The sequence below is a fragment of the Epargyreus clarus genome, unplaced genomic scaffold (genome assembly GCF_041222505.1).
Source record: "Epargyreus clarus isolate Ecla_fem2 unplaced genomic scaffold, WU_Ecla_fem_2.2 ptg000024l, whole genome shotgun sequence".
In the NCBI taxonomy this organism is placed as follows: Eukaryota; Metazoa; Arthropoda; class Insecta; order Lepidoptera; family Hesperiidae; genus Epargyreus; species Epargyreus clarus.
Genome location: NW_027332231.1, coordinates 8,604,618 through 8,624,328, shown reverse-complemented (window position 1 = coordinate 8,624,328; position 19,711 = coordinate 8,604,618). Strand labels below are relative to the sequence as shown.

The window sequence follows — 19,711 nt, the reverse complement described above, 5'->3', positions numbered from 1 at the left end:
TTAATCTCCGTTTACTCGCTTTGTCATGTACTGTTAGACATTACAATTGAAGCGTAATGTTACATGTGATCAATAGTGAACCATTCAATGGTTTCGAGTAGGTATGAGATCTATTTTAAGGAATAGAAAAAGGTAACGGGTCTGTGTCGATTAACTTGTCATCTGTATTATTGTTGGATACCTAAGTACAATGATTGTAAAGTAGGCATTCCCTAGCATTCCCTTATAGGCTAATATGATACGATACATTATGAGTAAGGCTGAAAGGCTACCAATGAAATGAAAATGAAGGGAATGAAAACTCTACGTCAAGAGCCAAAATGCCACTTGCGGCATACAAAAACAAAAATAATAAATTTTTTAACAAAAAAATACAACCGACTTCTATGTCACTACAAAGTAAAAATAATTCAAATAAATTTAATGTTGGTTTAGTACATATGTCTGAAGTCGGTGCTCTATATATTTCGTTTGATAACGATGTAAACAGCGTGTCTAATATGAGCGCCGACATACATAAAAAAAAAAGATACCGGCCGAATTGATAACCACCTCCTTTTTGAAGTCGGTTAAAAAATCAATTAAATATTACACTTCCTTTAAGTAGGTAACTATTTTTCGTCGTAATATTTGTGGTAACACCATGGTGTGATATCAAAACATTCATCTATGTGAATTATGTTATGGATATAAAATTTATTAATTATATTAATTATAATTGGTTTTGGATTCGGTTACGGATATAAAAAAAATTGGATTATCCGATAGTTTCGGATATAATTATTTTGCTTACGGATATTACATTTTCAAGGAATTGTAAAGATAATACAATAAACATTTTATTTATATAGATTTTATTTATTAACTAACTGAACAGCGTACCTTTACTTTCCATAATAGTGTTTCATGTAAATTCTGACTTTATTCAATTTTTTTTTTGAAAATATTGCGTCGAATTCGGTACGGTTTCGGATATATTTTAACTTCCTATATCTTATAGTTTCGGTATGGGTACGGAGCCCCATGATCCTTTTATGTATTGGTTCGGAAAATATATATTAATATTATCTAAGTACCTATAAGTATACATAGCGAGTAATTCTTCATTACACTTAGTCACTTTCTTTCTTAAAATTCTTCATTACATACATTCACACACACAGTATAAGTACATAAAAAGTAGCAATTTTAATTAATAAGCGTACGACTGTTTTACGATCGCGATCCTTGCTTGATTAGGATGATGCCGTTACGGTTATTTGAAGATCTCGATGCCAGCGCAGTGCGCACGCGCATATGAAACTAGTGCGAGATCGGCCGCTAAGGCGAGCGCATGTTCGCATTCTAACAGAAAAACACGTGATTTATCGTATTTATTAAACTATTATTTATTATATAATAAGTGAAAGTGGCCAAGTGTAGAAATAATGACCTGTCGTTCCATTATTTTGTTTGGTGAGTTTATGTTTTATTTCCGAGTGAAAACGAACATTTCCGCGAATAAAACGGAAGTAGAAATGCTTGCCATCAATTTCAGAGTAAAAGTTTGTAATCTAAATATAATTAGCGAGTTTCATAGAATAAAAAATCTATCTATATGAAATCTGCAGAATTTAAATAGTTATCATAAACTATTGATGTACTAATACGTAATAAAATACATAAAAAATAATATGTAATAATCACAAATAAAATACCGTAAAGGTCGGTTAACTTTCTTAGGATAGGATGGGCATTCATTAGGTATTAGATAGGATGGGCATTCTTATTTTAACGGAATCCACCCACGGAGCCATCAATCAATTATTGTCCCATTGCTGGGCATATCGCGCTGGCCAAATTCGAATTGGTGGACTTCGCACATTTTTTTAAAACTCTCAGCCCTGTAGGTTCCATCAAGATGTTTTCATACAAATGCAAAATTGAAATGATAATTTATTTCTGATACGCACATAGTCTTGAAATTATAGAGCGCGCCTGGGATTTAAAGCAATTCGAAATAATTTAGAACTTTCGATTTATCTAGGCTATCATTGCAAAGGCACTAAGGCACTAGTGCACTAAGAGTTCTCTAAAAAAATCATAAAGTAAACTCTACCATTTTACTCTTGGTCAGTGAGGAAAGCTATGACCTGAAATCTTATAATATAGTTTAAGCTCAGCAATGACGCCGTAATACACGTAGCAAATCAGATATTAAAAACAGCCTTCAATTTTAAAAAGAATTTTCAAAGTATTGCCTTTTTTATCGCCATTTACGTCTAAATTATTTTATGTTAATGTTAGACGTAACTAAATAATTTTGTACACTTTATGCACGACCATAAATAAATTAAATATAATAACTATTAAATAATGCATTTCATATTCGGAGACTTATTCTTTATTTTATTTATGTCTACATTATATTGCTATTATTCTAACAATTAATTATATAATTGGTAATGTAATTATACATCTACTTACATTTAGAAAAAAATCAAATGCCATGCAGGACCGTAGATCACTTCTGGAATTCCAAATTTCAAGTTACAGGCTTCTCCAAACACCTATTTTTGCCTTGTAATAACAGGGTTAGGCCTATTGTCTTCTGACACACTAATACCACAGTAGAAATATGGAATTTGTACTGTGCTAATACGAGGCGTTCCAACTTAGTCCTTTGTGACTGACCTCAGGAGCGACTTTAATCCTATCTGGGATTGATTTTATAAATGCCCACAAGCCCACATTCCCACTAACTATCAGGTATATTGCTTGCTTTTTTGCTTCTTATATTATTCGTATTAAAACATAGCGTTATACGAATTAGTAGTGTATGTAATACATGTATATGCGTACATAAACACGAGTACGCAAATACTGAGAACACACATGAAAATTCATAGAGATGTCTGCTTGACCTGGGATCGAACTTGGTTCCCTTAGCTTGTTAGACCATAGATAACAATTTACATACTTTAGTATACAACGCAGTTAATATACACTATACCTACACACTGCACAGTTAAGTTAAAACTGCACCCGAGAATGGCAAATTCATATTTCTAGAATTATTATTGGAAATATGGAAAAACATTTTTCGCAGAACCCCGACATTCACTACATTTTTCATTTCAAAATTCACAATAATTTTAGCATTGGAGCTATAAAATTTCATCTGAACTAAATCGAATATCAGAATATCGAATATCCAGTGTATATTTGATTGATATTCCATTTTACCTTTAATTTTTCATACGAGTGAATATCAAATACTCTTGAAATGTATATTGAAATATATTCCAATATCTGAGAATCGCACGGTTCACGGTGTAAGTGTAATATGATGTTATTCTGAAAATGCAGTAGGATTATTCACAATGCAGTTTATATTTATTGCCGGGTTTATTCGTATTCGATACTTTATTTTGGGTTTCTTTAAAAATCTTTTTAAGTTTAAGGACAAATTAAGCTATTTCTTATAATATAGGAGTAGCAGACGAGCATGTAGACGAGCATGATGATAAGTGGCTACTGCCGCCCATGGACATCTGTAATCAATCCCAGATAGGATTAGACATTCTAACCTTAGGTCGGTCACAGATGCGCTGCTACCCCTGAGGACTAAGTCGGAACGCCTCGGAAAAGTATGTCTCCCTTACCACACCCTTGAAACCAGAACACAGCAGCGTTTAACACTGCTGTTATGAGGCTGAAATAGATGTGGCGGTGATGCCGCCGGAGTCGAACCACAAAGAGTTATACCACCTTCAAGCTTGTATTTTACAAAGAGTTATACCTTCAAGCTTGTATTTTGTGTATTGTGTATTGGGATTGCCCGTTATAGTCCCATTGTTGGGAAACAGGCATCAAAAATGCATATGTATGAGAACACTTGCCACTTTTGTCCGGAGACAGCTCTAAAATGTTTTAAAAGGATTGTCAACCAAAGTCTCACCTAGTCATCGTAGCTGACTATAACTTTATTCTTTTTTATCCCAAAAGTATCGTGCCCAGTCGATCAATAATTGGAAGATGAAGAAGAGGGTGATTTATACCCGATTTAATTTACTGATAAAAATGTTACTTTTAAGAACGCTTTCAAATTAATTTCATTCAAAGACATCCTTCAAAGTTAATTACGCACAGAGTGTACTTAGAAGCTGAAGAAATTCCAGTCTGAATAGTATCAATTAATTTAAATATATTGATATTAATATTCCGTGAATGTAGAATGAATGACTATGTCAAAGAGCCATATTAAACTTGGTTTCTTCCTTTTGACTTTGAATCGAAAAATTCCTTACAAATTAAATTAAAATTATCGGGGATTCAGACGTCGATCAAAGGCCGGTCTAATGACATCAATTGGTTCGGAATTGGTCCGCGGGAAGCCACAGGAGCGGCCACTGCAAAGGGAGCTAAATTACTTGAAGCCAGAGCAACAAAATAAATGTCGCCACAAATTAAAGAATCGCTCCACGCAAATAATCTTCTCCGGGAAATTTAAGGTTTGTGTCTTAGTTTAAGCGAGAAACTAATCATATCGTTATGTGGTCCACAGCAGCACTATTAATGTTATTTAATCTATGGCACAACTTAAGTTATAAGGTAAACTTGTTACATGTACAAATACAAAAGCAAACAATTGGTATTAAAAAAGCAATATATGAATCAATCAATTGATAATTAAAGGAAATGTCTAATTGAAAAATTAGGAGAGTTAGGACCATACTAGTCAAGCTGATTTCGGTAAACTTTACAATCTTTGGAAACATAATATTATTGCGCAGAACTCTAAGGTATGAAAACATCCTCGAGAATCACAAGTTCTAATACTATAATATTTCATCCCTTATAAGGTCTCTCTAGAAGGCAAATTTAAAAAATATCTTAATATTCATTTACATGCATGATTATAAGAAAAATCCTGCGGAAAATTACTCTATCGACGTAGTTTTACGTTACGTAATTTATCAATCAATTGCTCAAATTGTAATAAATCAGTAGAAATTTACTTACATAAAACGTACATGTCAATTCCGACTAGTTATAATAATAAAAAAAATGTGAGCCGTCACGGGACGCCTGGCAGATGTGAAACATCGACATTATTTTGTAAAAGTAATATGCAGAAAAGAACATATTGTGATAGGAATTAAATATGTCATAGTGATAAAATAAAATATTACGATTTTTTTCCAGATAACGATGACTATTTATTGAATAAACATTTATTTTCATGTGGGAGAGAATCGCACAGTCGATTACGCATGGCGACGCGTCGCCACACCGTACACACTACTGCATATAGACTGTATATATATACCGTCGCCACGGCATGCGTCGCCACGCCAGAAATCGGTTTTACGTGCTAGATGTTTCACATCAAAAATATAAAAGAGAAAATATTATTGTTAATAATACCTCTGCACGTAACACGTGTTACGATAAAAATACTCGTAATTCCTCTGTTAGTTGTTTACGTAGGAAGTGTTAAAGTCAGACATGCCTCTGGGCGTTTAATGGGCTGTTTTAAAAGGGCTCCTTCTCCATTAGAGGGATTTTGCTCATTTGTATACCCACGCGGCCATTAAAGTATTTTTGTACGGGTATCGGCATTTGACTCAAAGAAAACATAATACCTACCCACTTCTTTTATTTTTACAATGGGCGTAAAGTAGCAATTATTTAGAGCTTATCATTAGGTTATTTGAGAGGTTATTCAATATTTTTATGGTTCCGTAGGTCCAAATGAACCGAACCCAGTTAAAGTTGTTTTTATGGAAAATCTTGGAGATATGGAACTAAAATTATATTACTTAAGTTAATAATAAGTAGGTTTTCAAGTTCATAAGCTTATGGAGTGAAATTTCTTAAGAATTAAAAACTAGGTAAAAAAGAATCACAGATAATTTTCACGTTAAAAAAACAGTTTTTCTCACCAACAGGGGAAATATTATTATTTACATTAAATTTAAGTATATTCGTGTGTAGAGTAAACATTTTTTACAAGTTAAGAATTAGTAAAGTCAAACAATCTACTTATCATTTTATGTTATAAATACTGCTCGGTGTCGATTTCGGTTGCATTGAAATTTATATTTCCGTTCTGGGTCTGGGTGTTTCTATATTTCTAAGCTACATTATTTTTGTTTTTAAAAAATAAATTTAAAATCTGTTTCAGTCTTAGTCTGTTTCTGTATCAGAGTGGGCTGTAAATACTAAGGGGGCTCTCAGACAATACAACCTACTCACCGCCTACCGACCGAAATCATTTTTAAAATAAGCTTTTTTTAAATTTGAACAAAACAATTATGAATTTTATGTTAAGATGCGTCTTTATAATAAAATATTGAAGGTGGTAGAACCCTTTGTGGTTCGACTCCGGGGGCACCACCGCCACACCTAATTCTACCTAATAACAGCAGTGTTAGGCGCTGCTGTGTTCCGGTTTGAAGGGTGTGGTAAGGGAGACAGACTTTTCCGAGGCGTTCCAGCTTAGTCTTCAGGGGTAGCGGCGCATCTGTGGCCGACCTTAGGTAGGAATATCTAATCCTATCTGGGGTTGATTACAGATGTCCATGGGCGGCAGTAGCCACTTACCATCAGGTGGACTGCATGCTCGTCTGCTACTCCTATATTATAAAAAAAAAAAAATACGAAATGGTCTCATTGTAACAAACATCGTTTTCGTTTGCAAATATGAATAAAATTTCCAATTTAAATATGATATAATTCTGTGAGTGTCAAATAAAAATAAAATTGCTTGAATTATAATATGTGTGTCGAAATCATTCTTAACAAATTCTCTTTCTTAGATGCAATTAACACATGTGAATTCACGTAACGCTGTTGGTTTATTTGGAGTTGATTACAGATGTCTATGGGTAATAGTGATATACAATATCATCAGAAAAAATATACCTAAATGTTTGAGAAATTACAGAAACTGAGTCGGTAAAGATAAGGTACTTTTATTTCATATTCATTATTATTCAATTTCTATTCCAGGTGTTCTTGCGCTGTGCTGGCAAGTAGGATGTAAAGAAAGTAATAAATATGACAGGTTTGTAAATTGAGATAATCTCACTTCTGATTTGTAAAAATAAAACAATTTCTTCAATAAAAATAAATATGATTATCGGGTGACCAGAATGTTGGCAAAATTATTGCTTCGCTATACAGCGAGGTAACGCTGCCAGCGTTCTGGTCACTATTCCACAAGCAGGAGTTTGGACGATATTTATTTATAAGTATGCTTTTATTTTATTTTTATTGAATTATATATTATACTTTAATTTTAGACTAGTTAGTTATTTCAACCAATTAACAACTTTATTATTCCCGCTCCAAATACAACTCAAACGTCACGATACGTTCTTTTTCTTTTTTATGCTATATCATACAATCGTACTAGCCAATAATTATGTCGTGTAAATAACACACAATTATTAATCAAAATAATACTATACTTCAATAATTTGATTAGTTTTCTAACAGTAAATAACATTTTTTCCATTAGCCTAGTTCCAATGACAAATCTGATAACTACATGACAAAACCAATAAAACAACTCAATTTCCTTCCAAGCATTTAAGACCTAAGAAATATTGTTTATGCAGTAATATAATATACTCTGTACTTGGTTCTTGAATACAAATGTATGAGTATACCAAGTCGCAAGGAATCGAGAACACACTCGAGTGTGCAGTAGTTCGGAATAATACAAATATTTTTCGAAATATTCCACTCCGGGGTTATTCAATCGAATACAGGGTGTATTCGGATCGTTTCTATTGGAAATGTTTAGTATATAATATTTACTATTTTCATTATATTGCTTTAAGAAGGGAGGCATAACTTTGGTTTTATTAAATAAACAATGATTTTCCTAGTTTTATACCAAGCTATACCAATACTACTTACCGATTATTATTAAACTCAAGTATATTTGTTTTTATAAGTAGCAGTAAACAAAACCAGAGGTATAAAGTCAGTGCCGCCTATGGAAATCTTAAAACTGTCCTTATAACTGTCCTCAGTACTAATCGAAGCCAATCACAGTCGCTAATGTTCCCGGGGACTAAATTAAAATGTATCATTATATTAATCTTGTTCTTAATACCTAAGTCTTGGGTACAAAGTAGAACATAAAAGCCTCATTCATTTTAAGACAGAAATAGGTGTTACAGTGGTGCTGTCAAAGACGAACCACATTATTTCTACTAACTTTAATTACCAAAAATATTTCGAAATCAAATTGTCTATATCCGCTCCCGTAAAATATTTTTATCTACTATCATTAAAAGTATTAGTTGCAATGTATTACAAATATTTCTAATCTTAAGATTAAACTATTGCAGAAAATGTTGTGTCGTTCTAATTATTGTTATCTTTTGTTGCAAGCTATTTAACCCATTTTATTTTAATAGTTTCTTCTATTATGTTATCTTTAGTAATATAAACTGCTATATGTTAAGTACAGAAAATTACTAAACTGTCTTAGATACCTGTATGTATTGAAAATTATGAGTTGGTATCCATACTTTCAGCTTTCTTAATTTATCTCTTTTATTAATTTCGAAGATGGTAGAACCCTTTGTGGTTCGACTCCAGCGGCACCACCGCCACACCTATTTCTAGTTTGAAGTGTGTGGTAAGGGAGACAGACTTTTCCGAGGCGTTCCAGCTTAGTCCTCAGGGGTAGCGGCGCATCTGTGGCCGACCTCAGGTATGAATACTTAATTCTATCTGGGGTTGATTACAGATGTCCATGGGCGGCAGTAACAACTTACCATCAGGTGGACTGCATACTCGTCTGCTACACTTATATTATAAAAAAAAAATGATTAAGTTTCAACAAACTGCCCTAGGTGTTAAAAGTCTTTAAAATTAATACGCGTATAAACTATAGCGTATATACATATATGTGAGTTAATAACAGAATAATAGGACATTTTTATTTTTTTGCTAATTTATGTAGTAAAGTTAGTAGCTGTTACTAAAACAGCTGATTGCTGGCTTATTTCCTTTGCTACCAATTGTATCAGATTATATTTGTTTTTCCACTCCGAAACTTTAAATTTAAAATGCTTTTCTAAAAAAGTTTTTAATCAAATATTTTTTTCCAGTTACACCCTCATTCGGCTGTTTCCGTCCGATAGCTCACAAATCGAAGCCGTCAAGTACTTGGAGGAGCCGCAGCACCAAGTGGAGTTTCTGAAGAGGAGCCGAGGTTTTAACGACAGCACCGATATCCTGGTACCCCAGGGTCGAGCACAACTGGTCGAGGATTTTGCTAAGAGCGAAAACATCCAGTATGACCTTAAGCCTAACTATGGCAGGTATGTTTTTTTTATAAAGTCACAACTCTTGAGGACTTAGATCGCCCAGAAATTAGTTATTGCTCGTTTTAATGACGAAGGAAATTCGTAAGGAAACCCACATGCCTGAATCTGTGTTGGCTACTAATTATTTAATCATCGTGGTGGACTATGGCCTAAATCTGATTCTCGTAAACCTCAGAAACCTTAGAAAGGATATAATGAGTTAATAAAATTTAATGATAATGACCATTAAAATTATAACCAAGTTATAATTAATTTGGGAATAGTCAAAATGGTTTTGTTCCCGATAAATTTATTCCATAAATTAAATAACATACAGCATTGTTATGTTTATAAATTTTGTTTTATAAACCTAACAAGATTTTTTATCACGTACATTAATATTATATTAAGTACAAATAATTTTATAAATTATTAAACTTTTATAGATTTACTATTTATGATTTATATAGCATTATAATTTCGTGGTAAAGCATGTCTCCTTATATGAACACTACAATGGTTATAATTATCGGACATTTAAATATTTTAAATACCATAAAAAACATTAATTATTAGACCATAAAGTAAGCTTTACGAGCTAAACATATTTTGTACGATAATGTTGCATAGCGAACATAAGTGTTAATTAATATAATTGGCGGAAATGTGACAATTAAACCCGTGCATAACATGTGTATAAAATTGAATGAACTACGCCTACACTTATGCTTCATGACTGTACCGAATTGTAAGATATGCTTAGTTAAAATGTGATTAAATCTTAACATTACTTTTATTTCTGCTTAACGAGTTGTTCGACCAGTAGTCGAAGTTCGACTATAATTAAAAAACATTTTGAAAAATTGTATTTTGACGTCATTAAAAGTTGTCAATAATTACCAGACAAAATGAGACTTTCACCTTTCGCCTTTGAAATTTTCAAAGCCCTGACAAAGTCTCAAGCATTCAGTTTTCATCGTTTTAGAGGTTCCAATCAACCTATGATTGGAACCTCGGACAGATATTGTAAAAGGATGTTAGGATGCTTTTTTGGTGTTCTGGCATTATATCAGTCAAGTAGATCTAATATAAAATAAAAAAAAACACATGTATAATGGTCTCATTTTGTACTAAAGTTGCATGCAACCCTCACACACTATGTAACGTTTTAAATATTATTACCAATTAGGAGTTTATTTGATTACTTCATCAATGGTCACAAATCTAATGTAAATCTTTTTCGATCAGATCATTCGAGTCTTTGGAGCGGATTCCGAGGAGAAGGGTTCTACGTGGATTCAACGTGTATGAATATCACTCATACGCTGCTGTTAGTATCACTTAAGTAATTACGACGTTGATAATCACGTTAAATGATATCAATTTGTGATGATTTCTAATGATCATTGTTAACATTGTGTTCATCATTGGCTATGGAATGACGGATTTATCTTACTGCAACAACTCGACAAAATCACAATGTTTTTTTTACCTAATTTTAATTATATTAGTACCTATTTTTTAATCCATACAGATTTTAACTTATCATTTAGTCACTTAGTCCTTAATATTATGATTAGGTAATTATATTTAATTTAAAATGCAAAAAGGGTAAGAAACGGTGGCAATACCTCGTGATTTTCGGGATACCAGTAACTAGTAGTAAATTTGGAATCCACATGTGCGGAGCCGCAGGTACAGCTAGTTTATTAATAACTAGTAATTAGTTATTAAGTAACACGTGATTTACTTTTCTGTGTCGTGCATAAGTACTATAAACACAAAGCATCCAAATCCACACGAGAAACCTTCTTGACCGGGGATCGAACCTAAAACTGCATGTAACTCCGGTTTGCAGACCGCTCCAACACGCATTTGATTAATTATTTATTATAAGGCATTTTACGAGCGCTTTAGATTGTTAATTCACCGCAGTTACCATACCGCGGAGAGTTATGTTTTTCGAGCGTAAGTATGTGTGTATGTATGTCACATTTCCTGCAGCTCAAACGGCAGTAATAGCCTAGTGGTTAAGAAACTCGGCCTATCGATCGAGGGATCCAAGGTTCAAATCCAAGGCATCCACCTCTGATTTTTCAAAGTTATGTGCGTATTAGAAATTAATTATCACTTGCTAAACGGTGAAGGAAAACTACGCGAGGATTCCTGAGAGATTTATAAACAAAATCTCAAAGGTATAAGAAGTCTACCAATACGCACTTGGCGAGCGCGGTGGACTATGACCTAAGCCTTCTCATTCTGAGAGGAGACCCGTGCCCAGCAGTGGGACAGTAATAGATTGATGATGAACACATGAGGTGTCGTTGGATTCCTCTTAAACTGTGTGAGTGACATAAGCTACATTAAGCAGTCGGGTTTATTAATTTTATAGTATCATATGAATTATATTTTCCTACAGATTCTAGATTTCATAGATACGCTAGCAAATAGATATCCCAACTTGGTGGAAGCTCAGAACATAGGCACGAGTTTTCAAGGTCGGAGGATGAAGCTAGTGAAGATATCACAGGACCACAACGCTGGGAACCCTATTATATTCATTGATGCAGGTACCCATTTCAATTATTAATTAGAATTTTATTTGAGACTTTCCCTTATAACAAATACTGTATTTATGGAACGAAAGAAGAATAAAAGAATAAATATAATAAGTTAATCAGAAACACTCATAAAGATAAGTAAAGTATGAGAAAAGGCGAGTGTTTAAATTATAAATAATTTAAGAGCGCGTAAAGTAAAAACATATAAATATGGCTTTTTAAAATTACTTCTTTGTATTGTAATAGTGCAATCAAGTTAAACGCAATTCATTTATCTGCAAGAATTGACTTAATCGGATCATGTATTCATATGTCACCCTAGTTAGTTTTGAAGGTGGTAGAACCCTTTGTAGTTCGACTCCGGCGGCACCACCGCCACACCTATTTCTACCTAATAACAGCAGTGTTAGGCGCTGCTGTGTTCCGGTTTGAAGGGTGTGGTAAGGGAGACAGACTTTTCCGAGGCGTTCCAGCTTAGTCCTCAGGGGTAGCGGCGCATCTGTGGCCGACCTCAGGTAGGAATAACTCATACTATCTGGGGTTGATTACAGATGTCCATGGGCGGCAGTAGCCACTTACCATCAGGTGGACTGCATGCTCGTCTGCTACTCTTATATTATAAAAAAAAATAGTGTAATTGTCTAGTGCTTTGCATAATACTAAAAAAATATAGTACAAGAGTGGGAGTAGTGCCTAAAGTACCAAGTACCTATGTAGGTACTTGGTACTTTAGGCACTATACGATATAGGCACTATACGATACCGTAAAATAACGTGGGCATGTGCCCACGTTATTTTACGGTATCCGTTTACTTTCTGCATTATACGACTACAAACCACCGTTACATTTGTCAACGTCGCTAATCCATCTTAACTCGTTGTCAATTAAATTCCTCATTGTTACTTTCGATAACCAATCAACAACCGTTACAAAGACAATATACATCTCGAACAGGTATTCACGCGCGAGAGTGGGTGGCGCCGGCGATGGCGCTATACCTGATCCACCGGCTGGTCAACGACCCCGAGGCGAGAAAGAAGGAGCTATCTGGAGTGGACTGGTATATACTCCCAGTCGTCAACCCCGATGGGTATGAATTCACGCGAGCCAGCAAATCTGTGAGCATGATTCATCTTATCCGAGTTTTGGGCAGCGGTTTTCAATCTTTTTAAGGGGGTCGCCCTTATTAAGTGAAAACATTACCGAACCCCTACTCAAATACCTGTTTGTTACTTCGATTTTATTGCATTACAAATATCTATGAACTATTTTTATTTATAATTTATAATAATTAGATGTCTGCTAAATACATAATTATCTACTTGAAACATTTCTCGTAATTTTTTCTCTCTTTCATGGGGCTTTACGATCTCCCGCAACCCCTCGGTAAAGGCTTAGCAATCCCCTAGGGGTTTCACCCACACTTTGAAAAACACTGTTGTAAGGTTACCAACCTCGTTATCGGATGTGGAAGGATTTTTGTCGTCTTTTAAAAATCAGGTATCGGTTTAATTTGCATAAAATTTTGGGCTCCAATCGATGCAATAAACATATACAAGCTTAGTATTGGATCTCAAATTCGAAAAATTATGGTAACTTTACTAAATCACTTAATTTTTTAAGCTTGGCGCTATTTATTTTAAGTTAGTTAAAAATAGGACAAGAAGAAATGAATGTGACGGCGATATAGCTCTTATTAATTCTTAAATACTCTTAATATATATATTAATCTTTTCTTAACAGTTCCTTTAAGTTCGTTAAATAAATTTTATAGCATTTAAGATTTATTATTGAGTATTTTTTTATTTTCCATTAATATTCGATTCTTTTACTTAGTTGTGTTATAAAATCGAAGTAACAAGTAATATGAATATAATTTTGTGTAATTATTTCTTATACTGTTGACTTATCGAGGTAATTTTTACAGAACCGCATGTGGCGCAAGACTAGATCAAAGAGTAAAGCATACGATTGCTTCGGAGTGGACGGCAACCGGAACTATGGTTTCAAATGGGCTGTCAGTGGTGTCTCCACCAACCCTTGCGACAAGGAGACTTACGCCGGCCCCAAGCCCTTCTCTGAACCGGAGACACAGATGGTCAGGAACATTATGATGGATAACGCGAAAAGAATCAAACTTTACGTGTCTCTTCATTCGTACGGACAATATCTGGTCTACCCTTGGGGCTATACGGGAGACTTCGTGCCTAAAGAGTGGAAGAAGTTGGATGCTTTAGCAAGACAGGTATCCGACGCTGTTGAAGGAGCTGGCGGTAGACCGTTCAGAGTGATGAGCGCCGGTCAATGGTACCCGGCTGCCGGTGGTAGCGACGATTTCGCTTTCGGAGCTGTTGGGGTCCCATACTCCTATACCATGGAACTAACTGATGGCCACGAATTTCTGTTCCCCGAATACCTGCTCCGTTTAGTACTACCACAATTCTACGAAGGATTCAAAGCATTCGGCGCTCAGATAAAAAAGGAGTTCCACGGTTCTAGAGGTTAAGTTATCCGGGCTCAAATTACAAAGATACAAAATTGCTCAAACATTACGTCGTAGTCTCAAACTACTCGACATTACAAAGTACAGTCAGATTTATAAGAATAAAATATTAAAAATTGCATACGCGTTTTATTCCAACCGTATCGAATAGTGTTTTATGCCTATTTTATAACATAAAGTTATATGTGTTCTTACAATTGATTTTGATAAATATATTTGATATGTTACCATACCTACTTATTTTTTGAATTATTTCGAAACAACATGAAAGTGTATTTTATATATGTAATGATATTTTGCATAGGTACTCGGCTTATACATATTATTGAAACAAATTATTAAATGTAGATTTGTAATATGTACTTTTTCTAATATTGTATTATTATATTTACTAACAGTACATTATACATTACTATTTAAATTTCTTAAATAACATTTCATTTGATATTTTAGTAAATATTGACATCACTTTGGAATCGCATTGTGGGTAAGTAAGGATTTTTCACATATAAAATATTTTCTATGACCTTAATATATGTTTTAAAAATTGACTTTATATTTGTTATTAGTCACTAGTTTTACATAAGTGCCCATTGCTATAAACATATTTGCAAAAGTGTCCAAAAGCAACGTAAAGAGTTACCGGAGTTCCTTAACTAAACTACTGTTTGAATGAATGTTTCACTACTACTAAAGAGTGTCACCATTTTAGGTGTAAAGTTACACGGCCGTGCTACAGTGAAATGTTAGAAACACTGGTAGACCGCGATGAGGCTGAATGTATAGAAAACGCAGCACTCGGTACTAGTACGGTATGGTCTTTATACACCATTTTACGGAAGGATTAAAAATAGAAAGTATTTGATGGTGGGAGAACCCATTGTGGTTCGGCTCTGATGGCACCACCGTCACACCAATTATAGCAGTGATAGCCTAGTGGTTGAAACTCAGCCTCCCCATCGAGGAGACTGAGGCTTGAATCCCAGGCACACACCTCTGATTTATATGTGCGTATTAGAAATTAATTATCACTTTATATAACGGTGAAGGAAAACATCGTGAGGAAACCTGCATACCTGAAACATCTTAAAAAAGATATATCAAGGGTATGTGAAGTTTACCAATACGCATCTCGGACCAGCGTGGTGTACTATGGCCTAATCGAACCCATTATGAGAAGAGAACCGTGCCCAGCAGTGGGACAGTAATAGATTGATGAAGATTAAGCGCTGCTAACGAGTCGAATATCCGGCCATATGACCTTTATGAATTATAGACTCACGTAAAGGCCTATAACATGTGATGTAAATTGGACTCTATAACATTTCATTTGTCAACGAAAATGGAAGAGATAAGTAATATTTAGAAACGTGTTTAAAATTAATTACATTTACAGATAACAATATTTCTGAAGGCACTTAAACAATTTTGTGGGGATATAGTCGATGTTCGTAATGACTATAGGACGTATGAAGGACGCCATTTGTATGAGGTATGTATTAAAAAAAAACCAAACGCTTTCTACACTCACAGCCCCACACTGGGATTCCCTGTATTGTAGGTGCCATGGACACACACAAAGACAAATACACAAACACCCAGACCCAGAAACAGAAATCTAAATTCATTATTTAGATGACTGGCCGGGAATCGAACCCGGGACCCTCAGCGAGTCAGACCGATATGGCGATCACTCCGTCACGCGAGTCGTCAAATGTATTTTTTTCTAGTATATTCTTCCCAATGTACTTTACAGTATTAAATCGTTTATAAACATAATGTAATCGTTTATTAACGTAATGTAATAAATTTATAATATTCATATCGATTTTTGTTATTCGTCTTACGACTTGAGTACTGGTATACTTAACATACTTAGTTCTTAAGAAAAGATGTAGGCTAAGTAGATCGAACTTAAGTAGGTACCATTTTTTTCGATCTTGTTCATTGTTAATAATAATAAAATTGATTTTTATCAAGTTTATTTAATTAAAAGGGTAAAAAGGTTAAAGATTTTAAGAAACTTCAAGTCATCTAGGCCTATTTTGTTTTTCAAACTTCGACAACAATTGAACTTCTATAAAGTAGCAATACCATTAAAAGTTTTAAAAATACAATTACTATAATAATATCTAAGAATATTGAAAAATAATTTTCAGAATTTCCGAATTTCTTGAAATTAAGTTAAATTTTTAGCTGTTAAAACATTTAAATAATTACCATTAATAAAAATGTAACATAAAAAGTTTTTCAATGTTTTAATGATAATAACATCACACTTTGATTCCAATTAACGTCTTTAAATAAAAATAAATAAATATTATAACACATGACATGTAATGACAAATATAAAATTAAACTACATAAACACTTAACACGTGAGAAACAATATTAGAAATAATAACTATTTATGAAAAATAATATATGTGTGTACATACACGTACACATATACATATACATATACGTACACATATACACATATACATACATATATATGTACACATGTGTTTTTTTATAATATAAGAGTAGTAGACGAACATGCAGTACACCTGATGGTAAGTGGATACTTCCGCCCATGGACATCTGTAATCAACCCCAGATAGGATTAGGTATTCCTATCTGAAGTCGGCCACAGATGCGCCGCTACCCCTGAGGACTAAGCTGGAACACCTCGGAAAAGTTTGTCTCCCTTACCACACCCTTCAAACCGGAATACAGCAACGCCTAACACTGCTGTTATTAGGTAGAAATAGGTGTGGCGGTGGTGCGCTGGAGTCGAACCACAAAGGGTTCTACCACCCTTAAATATATACGTACAATATGTAGCAGGAATTCGTTAACAATCCGTGCATATTGCACACATGATGATCAAGAAATTTTTTGGTACAATTTTACATAATTTTTCAGGTATCAATAAAATCCTCAGAGGCCGAAAGACAAGATACCGGTACCATACCGATTATCCTCATAGAAGCTGGCCAGCAAGGTGGCATTGGTCCAGTGGACCTGGCGCTGTACATCATAGAACAGCTGGTTGCTTGTAAGGAGTACAATGATATGATCGAAAAGGCGCATTGGGTGATACTCCCTTGTACCAACCCAGATGGATTTGAATATGTTCGATATGTAAGTAAATTTCTTTGTGTTATTTTTTTATTATATTAGAGTTGCAACCGAGCAGGCAGGTGTTACGGTGGTGCCTCCGTGGTCGAACCACAAAGAGTTCCACTACTAACATTACATTCATCGTCATGAATATCAATGGCGAAAATCGGCGACCGCCATCGATGGTCGGTGTTATAAATAGTCATTCGAGTATTAGGTGCTTTAGATTCCAAAGCGTTTACAAATATATACTAGAATGAAGTGGCTAAAACTTAATGCTTCTGCGTTAACGCTACTTTGTTAATTTATAGTAAGTAAACTATGTACTGTCTACTCGAACTTTTATTTTTCAGAATCGAGAGTCATGGCACAAGAACTTCAGACCGACAAACGACAACATGACGTACGGTGTAGACATAAGTCGAAACTTCAACGAATCGTGGAACATTTGCCCTAACCCAGGAAACAGTTTCTCGCAAGACTATGGCGGGGATTCACCAGCCTCGGAAAACGAAACTTTATTTATGATCAATGTCTTTAACAAATATAGAGGTGGGTTAAAAGCTTACTTATCACTCAGACGCGACGGGCATTCCATTCTTTATCCTTTCGCCAGTATTAATGGCACCACAGACATCGATGTAACAAGGAAAAAAGCTGGCGACATCGCGGCTAAAGTAAATTACAGAGCCGGCGTCGTACAGTGGTTTGTTAACGATAGCATCTTCAATATGAATGGGAAACCGCACTGCGGACACAGCGTAGATTACATGTTTATCAATCACCACATACCCTATTCATATGAAATGAGAGTGTTTCTTGAATCAGATCGCCACGTATTAAACAAATTTCAGAAGTTACCCCCCGGGTACAAAGTTTCCCTCAGGAATGGATACTTCAGCGGAATCAGGGAACTTTACAACGTTGTACATAATGAGAATAAGCGCAACATCTTCTAATAATCTGAACCGAAAACGAGCTCATATTAAACTGTTTCGGAGCGTATTCACGGGGCGGGTATTGGAAGTAAATGGAACACTAAACTCTTTATATAACAGGTCAAATACATGAAGTGGAAGGTTCTAGATATGAGAGCTGAAAATTGCAAAGAAAAGGAAGATTGGGAGAAAAAATCGTACATTTCAGTACCGTCTGAAAGAATATGATATTTATTTAGTATATAATGTTGTATCTACATTGGAGGAGTCGCTTTTCCACTTTTTGGTAGGATGTCGCTCATGCGCGCTGGGGATGGTGGAGCGCGCGTGCGCTAGGGGTGGGGCCCGATGCCGTTCAGCCCGCTATCATTCTGTAGTCAGCCGCGGCCTCGGCTTCGCGTCTAGCTCAGTCTTCTCCCAACACTTGCCCTCCTAGTACCTCTGCCGAGAACTCTGCCGCACTCGCGCTAAAAACATTTTTTCCTTCGTTCCTTATTTTTATCATTAAAATATAATTTCCAGTTTCATATTATTTGTAGTGAGTTTTTGTATTTTGAGTTTGTTTTCTTAAATAAATACGAGAATTTCGCGATTAAAAAAACTTTTTTGAATTGTTTTCCGTACTTTGGTTATTTTGTGTAAAAAATCTCCGGCGCCGAGTCTTCGCTGGAATCATGTGAGTATATATTTTTTCAGCTCTCATACATTGGTTTACAATGTTGGTTCCGGGGCGCCTGAAAGACGGAGATGGGCGGAAGGCGGTGCCGACGGCAACAGGTAGTACGGTACGGGCGTCGGGAAGCCCGCCCGCTACGTTTTGCAATTCTATTAACTGTTAATAAACGCCCCAGATACCAGCTTTTTAAGCTAATTAGCGTTGGGGGATTTATGAAATTGAATTTTCCGACTTTTCGGGAATTTCAATGAAATATTGCCGTAATAAACGGAGAATATGAATTATAAATTATTTCAACGCGTAAAACGTACGATTTTTTTCTGTAACGTCATAAAATATGATCGCTGCCGCTCTTTGCTGGCTCTTTCGGATCTGTTCAGAATATTTCTGAATAGAAAAAGGTTAAAACCGGTAAAAACTTTTCTACGTGGAGACGTAATTCTTAAAACGTGTTCTGCCTTTCTTATTTGAATTAAAATCTTTAAACGGTCGAATTAAATCGAGCAGTTGTATTTTCTAATTGCAAATAAAAAATATATCTCGGAGAATTTTTTGTGTAAACTAATAAATAACATTTTTTGAGAACTGCTGAAAAATATGAAATGTAAAATGT

General features: G+C 34.8%; 2 protein-coding genes across 2 annotated transcripts; both read left to right on the top strand.

Moving 5' to 3' along the window:
* The first annotated feature begins 1,295 nt into the window (after positions 1 to 1,295).
* LOC140752274 (carboxypeptidase B) lies at positions 1,296 to 14,498 on the top strand. Its single transcript, XM_073086499.1, has 7 exons — positions 1,296 to 1,455; positions 6,997 to 7,051; positions 9,117 to 9,329; positions 10,563 to 10,644; positions 11,734 to 11,884; positions 12,831 to 12,994; positions 13,804 to 14,498. The coding sequence occupies exons 1-7, from the start codon at positions 1,428 to 1,430 to the stop codon at positions 14,380 to 14,382; spliced, it is 1,272 nt and encodes a 423-aa protein (XP_072942600.1). The 5' UTR covers positions 1,296 to 1,427; the 3' UTR covers positions 14,383 to 14,498.
* Positions 14,499 to 15,097: 599 nt separating this feature from the next.
* Positions 15,098 to 19,362, top strand: LOC140752275 (zinc carboxypeptidase A 1). The gene is made up of 4 exons (XM_073086500.1): positions 15,098 to 15,191; positions 15,776 to 15,871; positions 17,287 to 17,505; positions 17,838 to 19,362. Exons 1-4 carry the CDS (start codon positions 15,123 to 15,125, stop codon positions 18,441 to 18,443), a joined length of 990 nt encoding a protein of 329 aa, XP_072942601.1. The 5' UTR covers positions 15,098 to 15,122; the 3' UTR covers positions 18,444 to 19,362.
* The last annotated feature ends 349 nt before the right edge of the window (positions 19,363 to 19,711 follow it).

Bases quoted from the DNA above. Each gene is read 5' to 3' on its own strand.
- LOC140752274 (XM_073086499.1), top strand. From the start codon at position 1,428: ATGACCTGTCGTTCCATTATTTTGTTTG. The intron at 10,645-11,733 runs GTTAGTATCACT...ATTTTCCTACAG, and splicing joins AATATCACTCATACGCTGCT to ATTCTAGATTTCATAGATAC. The intron at 12,995-13,803 runs GTGAGCATGATT...TAATTTTTACAG, and splicing joins TCACGCGAGCCAGCAAATCT to AACCGCATGTGGCGCAAGAC.
- LOC140752275 (XM_073086500.1), top strand. From the start codon at position 15,123: ATGTTAGAAACACTGGTAGACCGCGATGAGGCTGAATGTATAGAAAAC. The intron at 15,192-15,775 runs GTATGGTCTTTA...TTACATTTACAG, and splicing joins CAGCACTCGGTACTAGTACG to ATAACAATATTTCTGAAGGC. The intron at 17,506-17,837 runs GTAAGTAAATTT...TTTATTTTTCAG, and splicing joins GATTTGAATATGTTCGATAT to AATCGAGAGTCATGGCACAA.